This window comes from Amborella trichopoda, chromosome 6 (genome assembly GCF_054954075.1).
Source record: "Amborella trichopoda isolate Santa Cruz 75 chromosome 6, AtrichopodaSantaCruz75HAP2 v2.0, whole genome shotgun sequence".
NCBI lineage: Eukaryota > Viridiplantae > Streptophyta > Magnoliopsida > Amborellales > Amborellaceae > Amborella > Amborella trichopoda.
This window is the reverse complement of record NC_142341.1, coordinates 45,103,335-45,126,595: the sequence shown is the minus strand read 5'-3', so window position 1 is coordinate 45,126,595 and position 23,261 is coordinate 45,103,335. Positions and strand designations below refer to the sequence as shown.

General features: G+C 33.6%; 1 protein-coding gene across 3 annotated transcripts; it reads right to left on the bottom strand.

The window, feature by feature from the left end:
• Window positions 1–1,832: 1,832 nt before the first annotated feature.
• Window positions 1,833–14,736, bottom strand: LOC18442101 (GDSL esterase/lipase At3g27950). 3 transcript variants are annotated; one of them, XM_020671963.2, is made up of 6 exons: window positions 14,223–14,728; window positions 13,251–13,463; window positions 10,951–11,019; window positions 4,945–5,111; window positions 2,815–3,085; window positions 1,833–2,196 (listed from the first exon to the last, which is right to left on the bottom strand). In XM_020671963.2, exons 1-6 carry the CDS (start codon window positions 14,461–14,463, stop codon window positions 1,955–1,957), a joined length of 1,203 nt encoding a protein of 400 aa, XP_020527622.1. In that variant the 5' UTR covers window positions 14,464–14,728; the 3' UTR covers window positions 1,833–1,954. The 3 variants fall into 3 exon arrangements, with proteins under 3 accessions (XP_020527622.1, XP_020527623.1, XP_088724774.1); XM_020671964.2 differs by lacking the exon at window positions 10,951–11,019 and having other exon boundaries at window positions 14,223–14,736; XM_088868648.1 differs by lacking the exons at window positions 1,833–2,196; window positions 2,815–3,085; window positions 4,945–5,111; window positions 10,951–11,019 and adding an exon at window positions 6,536–6,958.
• Between the last annotated feature and the right edge of the window lie 8,525 nt (window positions 14,737–23,261).

The following is a 23,261-nucleotide window of genomic DNA, read 5'->3' as shown; positions in this document are numbered from 1 at the left end:
TTTACACATAGAGAAGGAGATTAAACATAGAAAGCATTCAAACATGAGGGACAGATTGAAAAGGGAGTTAAACTTGGGGACGCACATAGGGGTGGTAATGGACCCGTTGAGAATTAAGACATGGGAGGTACACCCAATTTTGGGTTTGGGTATGGATTCAAATTTTGGTCTTCACGGTTTCAGTTAGATCCGATATGTAACTGACTCGTATTCATAATCATAAAGTATATGATGGTAAGCATTTACCTTTAAACATAAATTAAATGTTCATATTGTTACAATATTGACAACAACAATAATATTATTGACAAAAAAGTAATATTATAGTCATAAAATATATTAACGAGAGTGGGAGGGAGAGCGAGAATTAAACTTGGGAGGCACTCTAATGAAAGCGAACGAATGTTAGTGAGCATTATTTGGGGAATAAAGAAGACGCGTATTCCCAGAAAAATAAAGATGGCCATTTAAAACCTCAAAAACTTATCCAGTATTAGCCCCTCATGCTGTCCTTTCTTATTTATAACCTCAACAACATATCCAGTATTATGCCGTCCCTTCTTATCGTTTGTTGGCATGGGCTCGACCCCTTTTAACAATGGATGACTGACCCTGCAAATCTGACTCATATGGAGGCCAAGCACAATAAGAATCCTTCTTGGGATCGGGAACCTCGAAGTTTTCAGCCCTAGCTCTTGCTTTCAAAACTTTGCCCAAGACAGAGCAATTGTGGCTCTTAGATGCTTTCAATTTGTGCGCATTAAAATACCCTATTAAGGAGTTGAACATTGTCCTTTGCGTTTCCCATTAATGTTGTCCTCTTATGAAGCTACTTTGAGCATATTATCAGATATGGCTTAGTGGTATCCCAAAGGTTTATTTCTCAAGAAACATGCGTCTTGGGTAAAGAGAGAGACAGAGGGTAGATAGAGAGAGTGAGAGATAAGAAAGGCATTTTAGTTTTAATTTTTTTATTTTTATATTAAAAGTAAATATAAAAAAAATAGTTTTTAGATTTAAGGTATGTTGAAGGGTGGAAGTCAACAGGATTCATTTTGGAGGCATTTATAATTTTTTTCAAAAATAAATAAGAGAGTAAACAGAAAATAAGAATTACCTTAGAACTTTAAAATCAATTAAATGATATAAAAAGAGTGTCAAAAAAATAAAACTAGAAACTTGGAAAGTGATCCTATTAAAAGTCAGGTTTTACAACTCCAAACAATGGAAATGTAAAACATTATTTCGTCCAAATACCAAGTCCCAAGGGTTAGAGTTAATGTGCAATATAAAGCATAAATTTTGAGCCACGCCCGATGTATAGATTACCCTGGAGTCAAGGTCATGGGGTTTTTGATACCGTCAATTTATGAATTAAGTATTAGTGCGATATATATGAATTGAGGATTGTATACGATGAGACCATTTAGTTTTGATACAAGGTGGTTATAATTCTTTACAATCATTTGATATGAAATTTGATAGCTTGGATGTGTGACAAAGTTCGAAAAAATTTCTTTTGAAGTTTGAAATTGATCAATGAAATAATTATAGCCACTCAATTGCACATCCAATGGTCATGATTAATGTGACCACTTCGTATTAAAGGTAAATGGTCTCGTTCTATACTTTTCCAATAAATTGGGTTTTGGGCCTTTTTCTTATATAGAATCATAGATTGAGCTTTATAGTTTAATATGCATGGGATTTTTCTTCTCTTGATTTATTTTGGTATGTTATAAATTAGCCGATCCCAATTAATTGAGAAAAGGCAAAAATGATAATAATGATGCTATGAATTCGGTTTTTCTTATGAGAGAGAAGGCGGAGGGTTTTTCAAAAAGAAAAACAAAAATTATAATTTCCTATATAAGGGGTTTGTTAAGAGGAAATTCACAAGTCGTGGTCTTTTCTGTTATTGTTTCATGGGTTCCTAGGAACTTGATTGTATTTATTAGTTATAACAGGCCTCCGTGATAGGAATCGGAGGGTCAGAATAGTGGCCATTCAGGATGTGATTTGATATCCAACGGTTGGCAGCGTGAGTGTAGTGAACCCCATCCCAGCTCACGTGCGACAAAGGGTCCGCACACGAACCACCAATAACCTGGGTCCCATTGATAATGGCCTTTCTCCCACATCCAATGTTAATGTTTCCCGCGAGCCCACAGCAAAACACAAACGGATCAACAAACCCTGCCACAACAAAAGGGCACATTGGGAAAACTAAATATGTTTGTAATTTTATGCAGCTTATCGAGGTTCAAAAACATCCTAATGTATAAAACATCCATCTTAAAGATAGATGCGAATAAGTGGTCTATCTAAAAACAATTGAAGCTAACAGTCCAATTGTTTTCTTAATAAAAGATTTATTTTTAATTTTTAAAATTTATTTATTTTTTCATATTCATGATCTCCATGTTAGAGATTACATGTCCTTGAAAATCAAGTCCAAAAATCCATCTCAAAAATAGATTTTTAAGAGGTGACTCATTTCTATGTGGACTCATAGAAACTATGTCCTTCGGAAAAATATTGGTCAATTTATGTTAGTTATAAGAGGGATAGAAATAGAAACCAGTTAATGGTATGTGTGTGTTTTTGTGTATGTGTATGTGTGTGTACTTGTGAGACAAAGAGAGAGATACTCTTTCCTTGTATCAAATTATAAATGAAAACCAAAGTAAGACAACTAAATTGGTTTATCATGATCTATTTATGATTAATCTTTGCTTAGAGCATGCAAGTGATTTATTTAACTTTTTAGATTTGAATATTTAGTCTTAATTCAAGGAATTATAAATGCCTTACCGAGCTCCTTTGCTTGGGTGATAAGAGTATATTTTGCAGAGTATACGTCCACATATGTGAGTGCAGCCAATGGGAGTTGTTTCCTTATCTGAGATACGGCTCGTTTAAGTTGGCTATTGAACTCATGAGCCACCTCGTTTTTGGGTTGCACACAACCATACTTATCTAAATTGTGGGGCTTCAAAGGATAATTTATAACTGAAGATGGTAGGCATCCTGCTGGCCCTGTGTTATGAATCCAAAATGCTCTTGCCCCTTGCTCATATAGATACTGCAATAACATGAATTACATTGAGATAGATGCACTTCAAAGGGGAAAAAAAAAAAACATTAAAGAATAGACATAGAAGCTTTTATTCCTATTTGAGTCCTAACTTTTTTTTATTTTTAGTAATTCAATGGGAAAGACGGACCCTACTTGTTTTTTATATAAATTAGGACGTCAGCTTTTATGAAGGTTTCAGTGGATTGGAATCTACGATGTGATAACTAGGTATGGGGGTGCTACCACCACGACCCAATCGGAGTGGTGTACGATCACCAAATTTTAGTCCCGTCTCTATGATTTTAGTCTACACCTAAGTCAGAGTGGGACCAAATGTGGTTGAATTCCAAGAAAATTAATTGCTGAAAGCATGGGAGTGGTTTTTCATTCATGCATGTTTAATTGGTATAAAATGATTAGGATTAAATTTTGATACTTTATTTTGGTTTTTGGGGATATTCAAACCAAATAAGCGGTAGAATATAGTAATATTAGTAGGACTAGTGTTCCAAAATGCGGTTAAGGCCCCGTAACTGACAATGAGGTTTGGGCGGTAGTGGTATCACCACCTGTGCCCCAGCTAAGGTCTAGGCTTCATTCTCATCTAACACATTAAAAAACTATTAATGATTTCAAAAAATGGGTAGGAGCTCGTCTTCCTCACTAAATTTCCCCCTCACGAAAAAAAAAAAACTAACTGAAGTCGTATGCAGTGCAATGGACATAGGCGAGTCCAAGTCAACTCATCGGAGTCTATGATGAGCCGTTGCCTACAGAGCCAAAAGAATCCAAAAATTGAAAAATCCTTAAAAAAAATTTAAGAAAATTAAAAACATGGCAAACTACATGAGAACGTATATAAAATTTAAGAAAAATAGACAATTGAAAATTGGTTGTAGGTCATTTTCTCAAAAAAGAGAAAATTAGAAAAAATCAAAAAATATTGTTAGCAATCATGTAAGCAAAATATCATATACAAAATTAATCATTAATAAATTATAATTGATTTAATCAAATGTTTGATCAATTATAAATACCCACTAAGTTCGATGTGTTCCCGGCTCAACCACCTACCAAGCTTGAGTGATACGAGCGAGTTTGAGGTGACTTGTTCAGTTTTTTTTTTTTTTTTTTTGGGTATTTCAATAGGGAAGGCATGTCCCTACTTTTTTTCATATTAAGGAGTTATTTTTTAAGAAAAAAATTTAAGGTGTTATTGTGTGGTGTCAACAGAATTGAAAATCACAAAGTAATAACTAGGGTATGGGGGTGCTACCAACACGACCCAACCCTTTTTCTAAACTTGTTCAAGTTAGAAAACATTGGAAAATACTGAGATTAGCCCACTAGTTCATATGAACATATGAGCCCAACGGTCAGGATTGAATCTGAGCCGATCTGACGATCACGACATCATTTCGTATTTGAATTTTAATGTTTTTTTATAAAAATCCAAATAACTTGAAATTTTAGACATCCATTCTTCTCATCAAAGCACACCTAATAAAAATATTTAAAACATAATTCGTAAAAAATAAATTGATCAAAATACCCCCAAAACATTTCAAGGGTATTTTGATCAATTTATTTCTTACAAATTATTTTTTTGATATTGTCCTATTTTTGAAGAACACATACCTAAAATTTCAAGTTATTTGAATTCGTAGAAAAATAAATAAAATTAAATACAAAATAAAGTCGTGATCGTCAAATCGACTTAGATTCAATTTGAGCTGTTGGACTCATATGCTCATATAAACTAGTGGGCTAATCTAACATTTTCCAAAAACATTAGTTAGAAGTTTAGAACTATAATTACTAATAGCGATAATGATGCTGATGATAATAAAGTACGAGAGGCTTACTTGTATGGCTTGTGTAAACTCCCCGATGATGCCGGAAATGAATGCTTTTGCTTGGTCATCTGACTTAATTGCGAATGCGACGTTGAGATCATTTTGGCCAATATCAAAGGTGTATAGAGCCCTAGAGAAATCATCCGGTCCCGGAAAGTGCATTCTAAGAGGATTCTCTGAGTTACAATGCATAACCAGAATATCAAAACTCATTGAAACATGGATTGTCAAGTTGGTGAATTTTGTAAATCGAAAAAATCCGAGAAATTTCCTAGTTTTGGTTATATAGAGTCTTCCCTTCTTTCTTTCAATCTTTCTTCTTTTTTTTTTACATTCTTCAAGCATTTTAAGATTGATAGCTACGTCATTTGGTACTTCAGTATATGGCATATAAGATTATTTTCGTTAGCCATTTGACTCCCAGAGAATTCATTCTTGGCATTAACTAAATCGATTATCGAGATCGAGATTCTAAACATGGCATAGGATAAATGGGAAGTTTAAGTAGGATTATCGGGAACCTCTAGCTTACGAAATCGGGAATCCCAAATATTGGGATCCTACTCAAAATCATGTACATGATTGGCTAATACGAAGTAAATGAATACAACTATAAATTGAGTGCAAGAAATAAAGTAAATATAAAAGGTATACCATCACAACACATGATTTATGTGGTTCACCCCATTGGCCTACATCCACAGCCTCGACAAGCCAAAATTTACGATCACAATAAAGATTACATTTTTGGGTTACAAGAGACACTACCTATCTCTAAGCATTGGTAAAAAATCATCACCCATCTTTCCTTCTAAACCCGCTCTCCCGACCGAGCAACACTGTCGATCTCTATCTTCTTTCCAACTGCAATACTACTATCGAAAAGATAACCTCGAGAGCAACCGAAATATTTTCTCACTTTAAAAGTAGTAACAAATCAACACAAAGCTCCATGGGAATACCGCCACTCTCAGAGGCCATATCTCTCCTTCTCTAGCAGATCTATCTCCATCTTGCAGATCCTTGTCCATAAGCTTCAAAGGGGTGACCCTCAAAAGTATGGGCATAATATATCATCATTCACTCTCTTATAGATTCACTTTCTTGCTTCCTAAGAAAATCCCTTTTCCTTTAAACATAATACCCTTAATCTTTAGAAGAAAATATAGGTATAGTGATTTAGCTATCACCAAACCCAACAATCTCCACAGTGATAACAAAATCACCATAATTGCCTTGGCAATTTTCATTTAATAGATTTCTTGATTTCTTCTCACTTCCCTCCATTGTGAAATTCTCACAAACACTTTACCTCCATATTTCTTCACCTCAAACTACTTATCCATCAAACTCCACCATTCATTTTTTTCTTAATGTAAGCCTTATGCTAATAGCAATTGTAGGGTTCTCAAGAACCCCTAGCTTGTGGAACCGGGAATCCCAAATACCGGGATCCCACCCAAGATCGTGTATATGATTGGCTAAATACGAAGTAGATGAATACAACTATTAATTTAGTGCAAGAAATAATGCAAACATGAAAGGCACATCACACCAACACACGATTTACGTGATTCACCCTGTAGGGCTACATCGACGGTTTAAGCAAATAGAAATCCACTATCACAATGAATATTACAGTTTTTTGTTACAAGAGATATATCTCTCTCTAAGCATTGGTAAAAGATCATCACCGATATTCCCTTCTAAACTCGCTTTCCCGACTGAGCAACACTGTCGATCAACTTCTTCTTTCCCATCGCAATACCGTTATCGGAAAGATAACCTCGAGAGCAACAGAGAGAATTTCTCTATCTAAAAGTGAAAATTTAATCGACCTAGAATCCATAAGAATACCACCTCTAGCTAAGACGTCATGCTCTCTCTCTTGGAGAATCATCTCCTCTTGAAAGATTCATTCTCATAACCCTCAAAGGAGTGACTCTCAAAGGATGAGTATTATGCAATCCTTGATCCACTCTTATATAGATCATTTGATCTTCTTTCTTCCTCCCCAAGAAGCCTATTGACAATTATAGAAACCATATATTAAGTTTCCTATTTTCAGTTTAGTAACCAAATATTGAGTTTCTTATATTCAGCTATTTTTATAGGGATTAGTATTGTAATGGAATTTATTTCCTAAAAGATAAGAGTTGTAATTCTATAAATCTCTGGCAAACCAAGGTAATCCATATGAATGAGATATTAGTTTACCCTCCGTGGACCACATTCGTAAGTTTGCAGATAACTACGCCTGTCTTCAGGGCTTCTTGGTTTTCTATGCAAGTTGCTTTTTGCTGCTAATCAAATTAGTTTTCTGGTTCCCTTTATTTGTTCGTAATGGCTGATTCAGAAAACCACTCTAGCATGAAACTTACTATTGTTCTTTTGAATGGACTTAATTATTATGTTTGGTCGAAAGTTGTTTCTCGTTCTCTCTTTAGAAAAGCTAAACTTGGATACATAATTAAGAAGAAAATCATGAATCATGATTTCAAAACTTCGAAAGAAAGTCTTGAGAAATTTTCCATAGTTGCTAATAGTGAAAAATATGACAACAAAGCCTCAAAATAGTGGTGGTAGTAAAGACCCTAACAATTATGGTGATGGGGGAAGGGATGCTCTCATGACTTCTTGTAACATTTTTCTTGGATAATAGACTCAGGGGCACAAATCCTATGACTAATAACTTGCAATGTCTATTTGACCTAAAAAATAATGAAAATATGAACCTTGTGCCTATTGCTAATGGTTTCGTGATTATTGTCCATAGTGTTGGTATGACCAATTTTTTCTCCAAATCACAAAACTTTGAAGTTCTTTTTATCCCATCATTTTTTTCTAACTTGATGTCTGTTAGTAAAATTGCTTAGAGTATAAATTGCAATGTTATTTTTTCTCCCAACTCTGTGATTTTTCAAGATCAGGCAATGGGAAGGAATATTGGTGAAGGAAGATTGTCTTGTGAGCTATATTTATTCAATCAAGATAATTTTGATATTAACAAATTGTGGCATTGGAGATTTGGATAAAGTTTTGAAAATATTAATACCCTCTCTATCTTTGAACTCTCATTCTTGTGAAGTTGCAAATTCTCTAAATAGACAAGACTTCCTTTTCAATCTTCTATGTTGGTTTCAAAGGAACCATTTTATTTGATACACTTCAATATATAGGGACCAACCCCAGTTGATTCTTATGCTAGCTTTAAATATTTTGTTACTTTTATTGACGATTATTCTCGTGCTCCTTGGGTATATTTATTGAAATAAAAAACAAAAGTTTTTCCTTTGTTCAAAGAGTTTTCCAAACTGATTTCCACTTAATATAATGACAAGATTAGAATTCTGCGAATAGATAATGACACAGAGTATGTGAGCAAAGATTTTTCTAAGCATTTATGTAATCTTGGTATTATACACCAAACATCTTATGTTGGAACACCTCAGCAGAATGGAGTTGCTGAAAGGAAAAATAGACACCTTTTGGAAGAGACGTGGTCTTTGATGTTTCAGATGCATATTCCAAAAATTTATTGGTCTGAAGTTGTTTAACTGCTTGCTATTTATTAACAAACTTCCAAGTTAAATTATTAATGATAGATCTCCCCTTGAAATTTGGAAAAATAGAAAATTTGATTTGTCCCATTTTTCATGTATTTGGATACGTGTCTTATGCATAGTTAGCAAGTCAGGAACTATCAATAAAGCGGCTCACCATAAAATCGGAAATAAATCATTTTTATTTTAAAATATTGGATAAAAAATATGGTATGGCAAAAATACTTCATATAAAGATATCGCTAATATATCTGATTAGGCTAAAAAATTCGGAGTAAAAAAATTGGACAAATTTATAATATTAGAAATTTTGAAATTCTAAAAAATGAAAATTATGTCAAAGCCATCAATTACTAATTCATCTATAAAAACTTTACTAGACTAATATAATGAAGTCAATTAATTTAGATGTTTATTGACTCTCATCCAATCATCCAATATTAAACATATAATTAATTAGTATATACCAAAAAAAGTACCATATAAATCTACCCATTAAATACTTTAAGAAACATCCCACCTACTTATTACATACAAAAACAAATATACTATATAATTTTATTCATTAAAATTCTTTAAATATGATATAGTGACAAATATATTATAAATTTATTCATTAAATACTTAAACATAACTCCTACTTAGCAAATACCAAAAAATAACTACACTGTTTTTGTTTTCTCATACAATTATTTAACTATGGTCACTCCATAACTATGGTTAAAGTTTTATAAATTTCTTTAGTTTCAAAGAAGTTCGTAGAAAATTGGGTTTTACATTTGTGTTTACCGTGTAGAGAGAGAAGAAGAGAAGAAGAGAGAAGAGGGAAGAGATAAGCAGGAAGAAGGAAGAGAAGAAAATAACGCTTGGCTCATAGCCATTAAGGTTTATAGAGAGAGAAGGAAGAAGAAAATGGTTTTCACAAACCCTAATGGAAGGGGCCCTAACTGATTTTTAGAGCGAGAGAAGGAAGAACCCTAATCAAAGAGGCCCTAACTGATTTTTAGAGAGAGAAAGGGAAGATGGTATGCTGATTTGGGATAGTTTAAAGAGTGCTTTTCTCTCTGATTTGGGATAGTTTGAAGAGGGCTTTTCATTTTCTTTAGGAAACAGACTGAAGGATTAAGTTTGGAGAACTAATCCTATATATACAATTACTTGCTCTTGTAAGTTTACAGTTTACACAATCAAAACAAATTATTGATTACTTGGTCTTGTAGTCACACTCTCTGCTTCTCATTCATCAGTAAAAAATTATGCTTTGAGCTTTAATTTATGCCATTAACAGTATTTTCATAAAAACAAGTATCACAAATAATCACAACAATCTGCTTGTTTATGATTTCTTTACACAATGATTTACTTTACAAAATGATTTGCTATAAACAGTATTTCATTTACACAATGATTTTCCAGAAGGACAACTGAAATTTGCATCTAGTTGATTAAATTTTTTTTTTTAAAATTTATACCATCAATCTGCAACTCTAGCTTTGAAGACCAATACTTCTTTCACTAGAAAAATACTTATTTTCAGAGATGTTCCATTTGTTGAAATAGAGTCATATTTTCATGACACATTGGATAGTAGTTTGGAAAATAGAACTCAGGGGGAGTGTTCAAGAAGTCATTTGCCCTTGCCTAATATTAGTACTAGTGATGTGTCCAACACACCCGAAACAAGTCATGATGATCAATCCGAAGTTGAAGAAAGTCATAATGATCAATCCAAAGTTGAAGAAAGTCATGATGATTAAGCTGAAATTGAAGATACCTTTAAACCTCACCAAGCTTGTTTAGAAGAAGAAGACTTCGTTGTGGCCCCACCTGATCCCCCCTTGCGCAGGTTTTCTCGTATCATTCAACCTTCATCTAGATTTCAAGATTTTTATACTTACCATGTTGTTTTTTATCCTATGCAAAATCATATTTTCTATGAAAATATCTCTCCTAGCTTTTTTGCTTTTGTGAGTTCTATCACTCATAATTCAGAGCCAACTAATTTTCAAGATGTCATTTCTCAACCTGTGTGGAGGAATGTTGTGAAAGATGAATTTCAAGCACTTGACAAGAACCATACTTGAGACATTGTCTAGCTACCTAAAGAGAAAAAAACAGTTGGATGTAGATGAGTTTTCAAAATTAAATATAATAGTGATGGGTCTGTTGAGAGATATAAGCCTAAGTTGGTAGGTAAAGGATTTGCCTAAACTTATTGAGTCGATTATAAAGAAACTTTTACACCAGTTGTCAAGAGGATTAATGTTCGTATTCTTTTGTCTATCGTAGTTAATTGTGGATTGTCTCTGCATCAAATGGATGTTAGAAATGCATTCTTACATGGTGACCTTCAAGAAGATGTCTATATGAGTCTTCCTCCAGGTCACTCTAAAGAAAATGAGAAAGATTTTGTATGCAAATTAAAGAAGGCTTTGTAGATTTAAACAATCACCTTGCGCATGGTATGTCAAACTCAACTCAGCCTTGACGAGTATCGGGTTTCTTAGAAGTTCAACTGATTCTTCGATGTTCACAAAAAGCGAAACTTCAGGTACAACAGTTGTATTCATTTATGTTGACGATATTATCATTATAAGCAATGATAAAGAAATCATCATGAAGCTTAGAAATTATCTTCACAAAAAATATATCATCAAGGATCTTAGTCAACTAAAGTATTTTCTCAACATTGAAGTAGCGCATTAAAAAAAAAGACTCTTCATTTATCAAAGAAAATATATATTAGATATGTTGAAAGAAACTGGGAAACTGGGAGTCAAACCCATTGACACTCCTGTTGATAGTAATTACAAGCTTAATTCAACAAATGAAAAACGTTTTGGAGATATGAGTTGCTTTTAAATGCTTGTGGGAAGATTGATTTATTTAACTGTGACAAGACTAGATATAATGTATACAGTTAGTTTGATGAGCCAATTTATGCATACTCCTAGATCATGTTATATGAAGGCTGTCGATTGGATTCTCAGATATCTTAAGTCGTCACCCAGTAAAGGTGTTTGGTTGAAACCAAATGGCCATACTAATATTATTAGTTATTATGATGTTGACTAGGCAGGTAGTCCAATTGACAGGAGGTCCACAATCGGCTATTGTACATTGGTCAGAGGAAACTTAGTCGCTTGGAAAAGCAAGAAACAAAATGTAGTTGTTCGATCCAGTGCAAATGACGAATATAGAGCTATGGCTTCAACTACAAGTGAATTGATGTGGCTAAAATATCTACTTCGAGATATGGGATTCCCAACTGTCAAGCCAGTAGAGATGTTCTATTATATTCAAGCAGCTATGAATATAGCCTCCAATCCAGTTTTTTATGAAAGAACCAAGCACATAGAAGTTGATTGTCACTTTGTGAGAGAAAAAGTTTAGTAAAAAATTATTAGTACTCCTTATGTTCGAAGTGAAGACCAACTAACAAACATGTTTACTAAAGCTATTGCACAGACAAAGTTCCATCAGATATTGTTCAAGTTTGGCTCCATTGATCTATAGGGGGAGTGTTGACAATTATAGAAATCATATATTGAGTTTCCTATATTCAATTCAGTAGCCAAATATTGAGTTTTATATATTCAGTTATTTTTGTGGGGATTACTATTGTAATGAAATTTGTTTCCTAAAAGGCAAGAGTTGTAACTCTATAAATCTCTGGTAAATCAGAGTAATCCCTATGAATGAAATACTAATTTACCCTCCATGGATGTAGGCACCATTGCCGAGCCACGTATATATTGTGTTGATCTATTTTCTCTCTTCTCCTCTCTATTTCGCATATTGCAAATTCTACAAAACCCCTTCTCTTTTTCCCAATATACTTAATCTTTAGAAGAAAATATAGGTATAGTGATTCGGTTATCACCTAACCCAACAGTTTTGTGGAGTTAGTTGACTCACCGCCCTAGTTTTTGAGGGATTTGAGATCCCAAACACATTCTAGATCGTTGTACATCCATTTTGACCTCTATAAGTTAAGGGCTTAAAATTCTAATTCTTTTCTCAAATATAATGGTCAAGGCCGAGATGATCCATTTGAAGGTTTTTTGACAACAGAAATACAATTTTCGATGAATTTTAAGCTGTGGTTTTTCTTATTTTGATGTGGTTGTAGCCTATCCAAACATTCTCCAGTGAAAAACTGTAAGTATAGCAAGGGCCGAAACTGTCTCATGCCACAACCATTGAACACATTAAGCCAATTACAAGGTCGAATTGATGATAATAAGGATGGGGTTTATATGAGTCAGCCAACTCATCATACGTCAGGCTCCCTCTTTAACCATCTTCGAAACGATTTCTTAGTCTAAAATTTTAGGGATTTATAATCTAGATTAAGATGATCATGAACATGAAAATAAAATAAAATTTTTGATATTTAAAATGTGATTTTTATGGAAAAAAATTCTGCACTACATAATCCTTGCAAACTTTTTACAACGTTGTTGACTTAGCAGGTGTGGTTGTACAAGGCTTAGGCCCTAACTAATCAAAGCAAATCGCACTTTGAAAAAGTACTGAATTTATTGTTTCAGTATCAGAAATATTTGTAATGAAATGAAAATTTATTTTCATCTCTAATTATAAAATTTAAAAATAGAACAGATCTATAAACACTTGAAAATCTAAAAAATTGATGATCTAAATAATATGCACTACATCCAATCTTGTCCAAACATCTTTAAGATGATAAAATTGGTGGTATAGCATTAAGAGTTGAGTGAGTTTAGTTACCATGGTGGTAGAGCCTATTGGACCTGGACTTGAATTGGGTGAATTGGTTGAGCTGTATGCCCAATGAGAAGGGGCTAAATCCTCCCCTAGGAAACGATGTATTATTATAAGTGTGAATGGTTGATGCACTCGTCGCAAAGTTTGCTCCATGCTTGAATCTACTCCCAACACTGTCCAAGTATGCATTCACGTAGGCTACCTTCAACTTCTCCGCTGTATTCACCCATCACTAATCAATTCATTCCTATCTATCTCTCTAGAATTAACAATTCATTCATTCTCTCTCTCTGATTTAGCCACAATAAAGCATTAGGAGTCTAATCCTTCTCTTAATCTAGCAAAAACTTGCCTGGTTTAACAAATGAAAGAAATCGTGATTTGCTGGTTTAAAAGTTAATAGAAGCCAGTAGAGAGACAGAGAGAGTTATGAAGATTTTATTAGGAGTGAGAGCAGTGTACCAAAAATTGACCCGGCCAAAATACTCAGCCTTAGCGATCCCCGAGTAACTCGGGGAAGTCGGAGTTTGAGTGGACAAAGACAAGTTAGATACAACACAAAAAAAATAAATTAAATAATAATAATAATAATTTTTTTAAATATGGTGAAAAATCTCCAAAAAAAAAAATGTTTCAAAACGAGAAGAAGTTAAAATGATTACTTAAATCACTAATTAAGATGAAAGAAACTATAAAAGATAAATTATTAAAAAAAGTGGATTTATACCTTAAATATTTGAGTAAATTTTAAAAAAGGGAAAAAATATCAACAATCCTAAATAATTTTAAAAATTGACAAAGAACTTACCAGTGTTTTCTTGTTTTTATATTTTTTTTACATTTTTAAGTATTCATTTGGGCCTAACAAGTTGTATACCTAACTCGCCAGGAACTCATCTTGCCCTATGGTTAAGGCCAAGTTACTCGGCCTCGGCGAATCCCAGCACACTCGGTGAGAGTTACTTTATTTTTTACCTATGAAATCGACAATGAGACGACCGTCACATAGCCTGCCTGCTGCCTCTCCAAAGAAGGTCTCGCCATTAGGAAACTGTACCTCTTGAAAAGCAGCTGAGATGGCGCCTGTGTCTGAATTTGAATCTCCAAAGTTGAAAATGGCAGGGAATTCACACTTTGCAGCCAACCCCATAATCACCATTCTTCCCTCTCCATTCCAACCCAAACCCATAATCAATACCCACCATATCAGAATCATTCTCTCTCTCTCTCTCGAAAATTCTTTTTCCCCTTTCTCTCTTTCTTAATATATACTGGAACCATTTACAGTTTCTTCCTGGCAAGCATTTTCGCACTAATTCCTCTTTATAGATGGTCTCTTTGTATGGTTTTCCTCCATAAAAGAGAATACATTTTCTTAGAAACAAGTTGCTAGCAAATGGGATGCGGTGGAGATTCCGTCTTTCAAAGAAAACGATTTCTTCGTTTTCGAATTGGAAATACCAAATAGAAATAGTGGAGTTTCACGTGTAATTTGAATGTGAGAGACGTTTTTAGATATGTGTGGTGTTTGTGGTCCTTGTGGCTTAAGGGGCAAAGCAATGGTTTAAAAAAAAAAAAAAAAAAAAAAAAAAAAAAAAAAAAAAAAAAAAAAAAAAAAAACCGTACGGAATCGCCGATTCACTGTTCGGACTCGCCGATTTCGTACAGTGAATCGGCGATTCACTGTACAGAATCGTCCGGTTCTCTCTAGAACCGAACGATTTCCGATTTTTTGGGCAATCCGATCCCTTTTTACGATTTTCGAATCGAATCGAACGAGTCCGGTTCGACTCGGCGTTTTTTAAAACGCTGGGGCAAAGGTAAACAATCCGAATAATAGTACGTTGTGAACCTGCTTTTATGAGTAAGTGGGCTTGGGAGCAGGTTTTTGGGACTTTGGGGTTTTGACATGCGTCAAAATCAAAGGCCTGATTTCAAGTTTTTAACCCCGTGACCAATAGCTGTGCCCCTACTGTTGTATTTTACCAAACGACAAGAGGTCCTCTGTCTTTTCTATATTGCCTACAGAGAGAGAGAGAGAGAGATTTTGGGCAAATAAACCCCCATCTTTGTCTCAAATATTGTGCGCAATGTGGGTTTCTTTTATTTTTTATTTTTTAATTATTCATAGTTTGCCCCTCTGTTCGATTCTATCGATGTCAGACCATTTTTTATTTTTCGAATGTAGGGTTGTGACATATAAAATTTAGGTCGCTTTTGGACTAGTTTGAGGTTAGGGACCTCGGACCGCTTCTGCTCTGGCTTTTGGACATGGATGGAGAGCTAGTATTGTAGCTTATGCCATAGAGAGAGATTCAAGATTAGGGTACTTAGACTACTGGTCTGGGGGGTCCAAGGTTAAGGATTATCCGAGTGCAAATAAACCCCCATCCTTTTCACAAATATTGTTCGCAATGTCGGTTTTTATTTATTTATTATTATTATTTTTAATTATTTATGGTTTGCCCCTCAGTTCAATTCTATCAATACCAGACCAATTTTTTTTTTTTTTTCGAATGTAGGGTTGTGACATATAAAATTTAAGTTGCTTTTGGACTAGTTTGAGGTTAGGGACCTCAGACCGCTACTGCTCTGGCTTTTGGACATAGATGGAGAGATAGTATTATAGCTTAGGCCATAGAGAGAGCGATTCATTATTAGTGTACTTAGACTACTGGTTTGTGGGGTCCAAGGTTAAGGATATCGGAGTGATAGTTTTGTGGCTTTAGGCCACATTGAGATCGAGGGCCTTGATCTCGAACCGGTCTAAAAGTGACCTAAATTTTAAGTCTCAGATTGAGAAAATAAAAAAGAAAATTAAAACTGGTCTGATGTCAGTAAATACTGGACCAAGGGGCAAACCAAAAAAACAAAAAACCAATAAGAACCGACCTTACACTTAATGTTTGGCAAAATATAGACCTTTTTTATTTCCCCATTAATTTTTTTGACTGTACATAATCTTTCATGAAAGAAAATGAAAAGGTGGAAGAGGGGTCACTTGAATTTATCTTACAGAAACTTATACGATGATCCACAGGTTCATGGTACTAATGTGGTCATGAAGTAGACGTGAAAATTCTGTATGATTGACATTCGTCACGAGAGCCACCCTCCTTGACCATCTTGTTTGTCCTCTAGAAATCACAATCAGATGGGAAAAGGGAAAAGTTTATATAGAGCTGAGGCTTTAAACAGTCAAATTAGGTACTACCTCAAAAAGTTTGCTAGAAGAGGCTGTTTTGATGTTCAAATATCCTCAAATTGATCATCTCGACATCAACATGCATAAACATTAGAAAAAAAAATGTTGATTTCAAGTTATAACGTATTTTTGGACCATCGACTTTCAAGATTTTCAAGTTTTCATAGATATGATCGTTCTATACTATTTTTTAAGCTTTAAATTTTATAATTAAATATAAAAATATATTTTAAGGCTATTATAAAGATTTTCTAGTATTTAAACCACATTTCTTGGACACTATTGCGGTTTACTTTTGATATTTTTAGAATGTCGGCTCTATACGAAATGCACAAAATGCCTCTTGTCAATTGTTGTTGGGAATAACGAGCGGTTTTGTTTTCAAGAAAGAGAACACGAAAATATGTGCTCCCGCTGGAGCATGTCCTTCCTCTATTGGCATAACTTTGGGTAGGAGTAATTTATGGACCTCGAATTTTTGTAATTGTAACTTCATTTACATAGTGACCAAAGGGAAAAAAATCTCATGTATGGTATTGGGCCTGAGAAAAATAAAAATCCTAAGATGGGAAAGGTACCATCCAATTTTTGCACCGAAAGTAAAATCGGTGAGGAGCTCATTATTTTTGCTTTTTGGTTTTTTTTTTTGTTCCCCCAAATGATGAATCTAAAGTGGATCTCAAAACTTCAAATGGAGTAAATACTCCTATGCATGTATTTTGTCCTAGGGAATGATGGAATAAATATACAATATGCTCCCCTAGCAACACGCTCTATGCACTCCGATTCTTTTATTTTAAAATTCAAAGTTCCACATAAAATAACTGGCATCTTCTTGATAAAACTAGGAATCAGTCCGGTTCTCTTGGAATCACCCAGTTCTGTTTAGACTTAGAGATTGGACAAGTTTGTACCCAAACTTACCCAATATGCCCAGTTCCCCGCATTTTTTTTTTATTTATCAAAAGACCCAAAATCGAATTTTTTCTCTACTTTATTCTATTTTAGCATTTACATATTAAAAAGGAAAAAAAAAAAAAAAAGCCTAAAATTTAACTTCCTCGGAGCAAGAAACATATTAAAAAATTAAATCCTAACCATTTGTCTTTTAAAAAATTAACATTCTTATTCTATAAAGCAAACGAAGATACAAATGCCTTAAAAGAAAACGAAGAACCCGAATAACCTCGAGCTATTTCCAATCTCGTAAAAAGAAAACAAAATAAAAAAACTAAAAAATAACTACATCATTCTCTCAGGGTTGGTAGAAGCTCGCCCACAAGCTTCAAATATTTGTTTTTTTTTCACTTTGTTCTAACTAGATATTTTCATCCTTTTCTTGATTATTGTTGGACTTATTTTCATGCCATACAACCAAATCAACTTCTTGAATGTATCGTGGTGTATGGCTAATGCCTTTATTGGAGGTCGATTTCATATTTCTGTCTTGTCATATTTTATTTCCTTGTATTGCAATCTACGAGGTAAATCTTATAATACTTCTTGTATTATTTTGCCAAAACGTTTTTGAAATCTTTTTGGAGCTTTATTTGATTCTTCCACTCCAAAACTGGATTGGTAGATGTTTTTTTATGTCATCTTGGTGCATGGATTTCAAGGCTATGTACCAATTGCATGGAGAAGGGGAAAAGAACATAAAACTATAACAGAAAAATATAAAAGTATGAAAGGGCTCTAGGGAGATTCTACACTAGGATATCTTTTCACATGACCTTAGATCAATTATTTTTCTAAGAGCTACGTATTCATAAATGAAAAATCCTAAAATCTAATTTATTTATTAACTGTTCATCTTTTAAAAATCCTAACCTTTTATCTTTTAAAATTAAAATTTTAATTCCAATCCCTCAATTCTCTACAATGAAAAAAAAGAAACAAATGGCCTAAAAAAAACTAAAAACACAAATAATCCCAAACCTAACTTCAATCTCTTAAAATATAATAAAATAAAAAAATAAAAACCTAGCTACACCAGGGCTAATCTCTCTTTCTCAGCCCCCATCGTCCTACCTCTCTCTCCCCTAGAGCCTACACCTCTCTCTCTTGTCATCTAACTCTTGGGTGCATTTGATAGATCCACTTTGTGATGATATTATTCAAGATCGATATTTGTTATCCTCATTTTTGCTCCAATTATGATTTCTACAAGAAAGAACGTCTGAATAAAACCACCAAAGCGATTATTGAGAGAAATAAAACCAGCATAAAGACTATTTAGAGAGAAAGAGAAGAATTGGAACAATATTTGACGATCTACTGCCATCTATAGCAAGTAATATCATCAATGATTTATAAAGTCAATATCTTATCTAGAAAGATACATTTCAAGTTTTAAAAATCTATTTTTGAGATGGATTCTTGGACCTAATTTTTAAGAACATGTAATGTCTAACATAGAGATCATGGATGACTAAATAAATAAACATTGAAGATTAAAAATAATAATTCTATTAAGAAAACATTTGTACCGTGATACTCAATTCTTTTTAAGTGGACCGCCTATTTCAATCTATCTTAAAAATGGATGCTTTTATACTTCGGGGACCGCAAATGTAGAAATGCAGTCCCCCAAAAGCCCCCCCCCCCCCCCCCCCCCCCCCCCCCCCACAATTTTAAAACAGTCAGTTTTCAATTTTTTAGGTTACTACAATAAATTTATAAAACTTTTGTGTAGAGTTCGAAGGGCGGGTCATAAGCGATTTTAGTTTAGAGGAGTCTACCAGGAGTGCCATTTCCATGCCGCTAGTACAGTATCTAGTTGTATATTTCTTTTACTTTAGAAGTGGATGGAAAATAAGATTGTAACTCAAAAATTTATTAATCATAAAGGGCAAACGTTCAAACAATTATATTGTATAAATGATGTAGCAGCTTTGCAAAAATTGTTGAATCACTTGGCCATTGGTGTATGGGTGCGGTTTGTATAGAGCCTAGGCTCGAAACAATCAAATTAGAGCATACCTTTAAATAGTATCGAGAAATATGGTTTTAATATTGGAAATCTTTGTGATAGTCTTAAAATATATATTCATATTTATTTATAAAGTTTAAAGCTTAAAAAATAGTATAGATCGACAGATCTATGAAAACTTGAAAATCTTGAAAATTGACGGTCTAAAAATGTGTTATAAAATACATTATTTCCAAAACTTGAAGTCCATTTTTTCTCATGTCCATACATATTGATGTTGAGATGATCGATTTGAAGATATTTGAGCATCAAAACAACCTCTTCTAGTGAAATTTTTGATGTGGCCTCAAATTTGACTGTTTAGAGCCTTGGCTCTATATAAACTTTTCCCTCCTCTTCTAACGAAATTTTTGATGTAGGCTCAAATTTGATTGTTTAGAGCCTCGGCTCTATATAAAATTTTCCCTTGATGTATTAGCCCAAGAAGCAGCTAAGAGAAAAAAATACAAAATACAAGTACGATTCAATGGTCAATATCCCAAAAAAGTACCCAAAAAAAAAAGAAAAACAGAAATTTCCATCCCTCGTGAACCGACATCTCCCTTAATTAACCTTCCTAAAATGCAAATAAAAAGTTGTAATTGAGGATTCACAAATTGATCCGATTCATAGTATTATCCCTATTATACAACTACATACACCCCTCCTCCCTTGATTTTGTGCACGAAACGAATCAGTACACGTTTTAAGGGTTTAACATTTTGCCCTTCTCTGAAAATAATATAGAATATTATCAAGTGTAGGAGTTTAAGATTTAAGGCCAATTTATAACTTTGAAATTTCGTCTGTTTTTTTTATGTCCTTTTAACAGTGAAGAAGCAGCAACAGGTTCATCAATGGCGGAGCTAAGGCACTCTGGTTCGAGTATTAGGGCTTCAAATTCTCTGATTCAAAGGTGTATATAACCCTAGAGAAATCATCTAGTCCAGGAAAGTGCATTCTGAGAGGATTCCCTGAGTTATAATGCACAATCAAAATATCAAACCTCAGTTAAACCGGGATTGTCAAGTTGGCGATTTTTTTAAAAAAATCTAAAAATGTCTTAGTTTTGGTTATATATATACTCCAAATTTTAAGTAATTTGGATTTGTAATAAAAAATTTAAAATTAAATTACGAAATACAATTGTGATCATTGGATCGGTCCAGATTCAATATATATATATATATATTTGTTTTTTAATTATAAATATTAATTAACTCGATTGCCGAGATCAAGATTCTAAACTGGGCATGGGATAAATGAAAAGTTTTGTTGAGTTTGTTGACTCACCACCCTAGTTTTCGAGGGATTTAAGACTTGAAACACATTCTAGATCGTTGTGCATCCCTTGTTAACTCTATAAATTTAGGGCTTAAAATCTTAATTCTTTTTACAACTACAATGGTAAAGGCCGAGATGATTAATTTATAGGATTTCCAACACTAAAACTACAATTTTTGGTGAATTTCAAGCTGAGTTTTTTCTTATTTTAATATGGCTGCAGACTATCCAAACATTTTCCTGTGAAAAATTGAGACGATTGAAATGATATTGATCCAAACAAAAAAAGAAAAAGATTGCGACGAAAGTCCACTTGGTAAATTGAGTCATCGCCAAAGTCCGCTTGGTAAATTTGTATTTTTGGAACGAAATTGCGTCATCACCAAAGTCCACTTGGTAAATTTGTATTTTTGGAACGAAATTGGGGCATCTAGAGGCCTTGATGTCTCAACACAGGGTTCCACTCTGTTAAAATATCAAAAAGAAAAAAATAACTTTCATTTTTAAAAGGACATTCTCAATTGGGTGTGGTTTGTATAATGCTGAGGCCCTAGCCAATCGAGGTATGGCGCACCTTCAAAAAGTGATTGTTTCAGTATTAAAAATCTTTATGATGATATTAAACTTTATGTTCATCTCTACTTATAAAATTTAAATATTAAAAAATAATATAGATCGAGCAGATCTATGAACATTTAAAAATCTTGAAAAATTGACGGTCTAAATAATAGATTACAAGATGCACTATTTACAATATTGTCCATACATGTCGAGGATGATCAAATTGGGGGGTTTAGCCTTAAGAGTTAAACGAGTTTACTTAGCATGGTAGTAGAGCCTATTGGACCTGGACTTGAATTGGATGCTTGAATGCACTACCAACACAGTCCAGATATACATTCACCTAGGATAGCTTCAACTTCTCCGCTGTACTCAACCAATTCATTCCTCTTTCTTTCTCTTTTTTAAAAATTAACAATTTATTGGTCCTCTCTCTCTCTCTCACTCTTTGATTTAGCCAATAGAAAGCATTAGGAGTCTAATCTCTCTCTTAATCTAGCGAAAACTTACTTAGTTTAACAAATGGAAGAAATATTGATTTGATGGTTTAAAAGTTAGTTGAGGGACAAAAGAGTTACAAAGAGCTTACTACGAGATAAAAAATCGACCTAGCCAAGATACCCAGCCCTAGACACGCTGAGCCGGGACAAAGCCAAGTTAGGAACACCACCAAAAAAGTGAAAAAAACAAACCTTAAAAATGGTAAAAAAGTTAAAATCGATGAAAAAATCATAAGAGTCTTTAAAATGGAGAAAAAGTTAAAATGATTAATAAAATCATAATGGCCTAAATAAGATAAAAAAGACAATAAAATATAAATTATAAAATAGTGCATTTATACCTTAAATATTTCAAAAAAAAATTAAAAAAAAAGAGAAAAAATATGAACGTTCCCAAACAACTTTAAAAACTAACAAAGTCTTCTAAAAAAGGTATTTCCAACTTATCCCAGTGTTTTCTTGTTTTTATATTTAAAAAAATTGCATTTTTAAATATTTATTTGGGCCTAGAGTGTTGTTTACGTAACTCACCAGGAACTCACCTCACCCTATGGGCTATGTTTGTGGGAGACCAAGTCGCCTGCGGCTGAGTCCCAGCACACTCAGTCAGAGTTACTTTATTTTAACGTATGAAATCCACGACCGTCACATAGCCTGCATGCTGCCGCTCCAAAGTGTTGAAATTTTACATATGCTCTAGTACCTTGTTGGATTTTAGGGCTGATACTGGTGTCTTTTGAAAAGATGTGCAGGTGCTTGTACAGTATTTGGTTACTTTAACAAAAAAGTTGGCAGATAATCACAAACTCATTTCACAGTTTACATCCACATGTTACAATTATCCTATTACATGATGTTTATATATAAAGTTTGTTTACAACAATTTTGAAACTAGCCATTACTCAAACTATCCACAAATCTACGTGATTAGATATCTGCCCACAAAACAATTACCCACTAACACACACTAACGTAAAAAGAGAAATACACATAACTCATAGCTACATTAGACATGGACCACATGGACCACGCGTCCTAAATTTTGCATTCACTAGAAGAGGGAATGTTGAAAATGATGCAAAAATTTAAGACGTGTGGTCTGTGTCTAATGCAGTTATGAGTTATGGCTATTTCTCTTTATGTTGGTGCGTGTTAGTAGGTAGTTATTTTATTGGGAGTTATCTAATCACATAGGTTTGTGGAAAATTCTAATCACGTAAGTTTCTAGATAGTTTCAAAACTGTTGTAAACACTTATATTTAAGCACCATGTAATGGGATAATTGTAACTGTGAATGTAACCTGGGAAATAAAATATCGATGATAAACCTTGTAACTTTATAGTTATAATTCTAAAAAAAATATTGTGTACTTCCTTGTTAAATAAAACACCCACTCATCTGTCCAAAAGACACCAAAAGTGGTATTAGCCTTGATGCGAAAAAAAAAAGAAGACATGGTTATAAAATTTCAACATAAAGAAGGTCTCCCCAT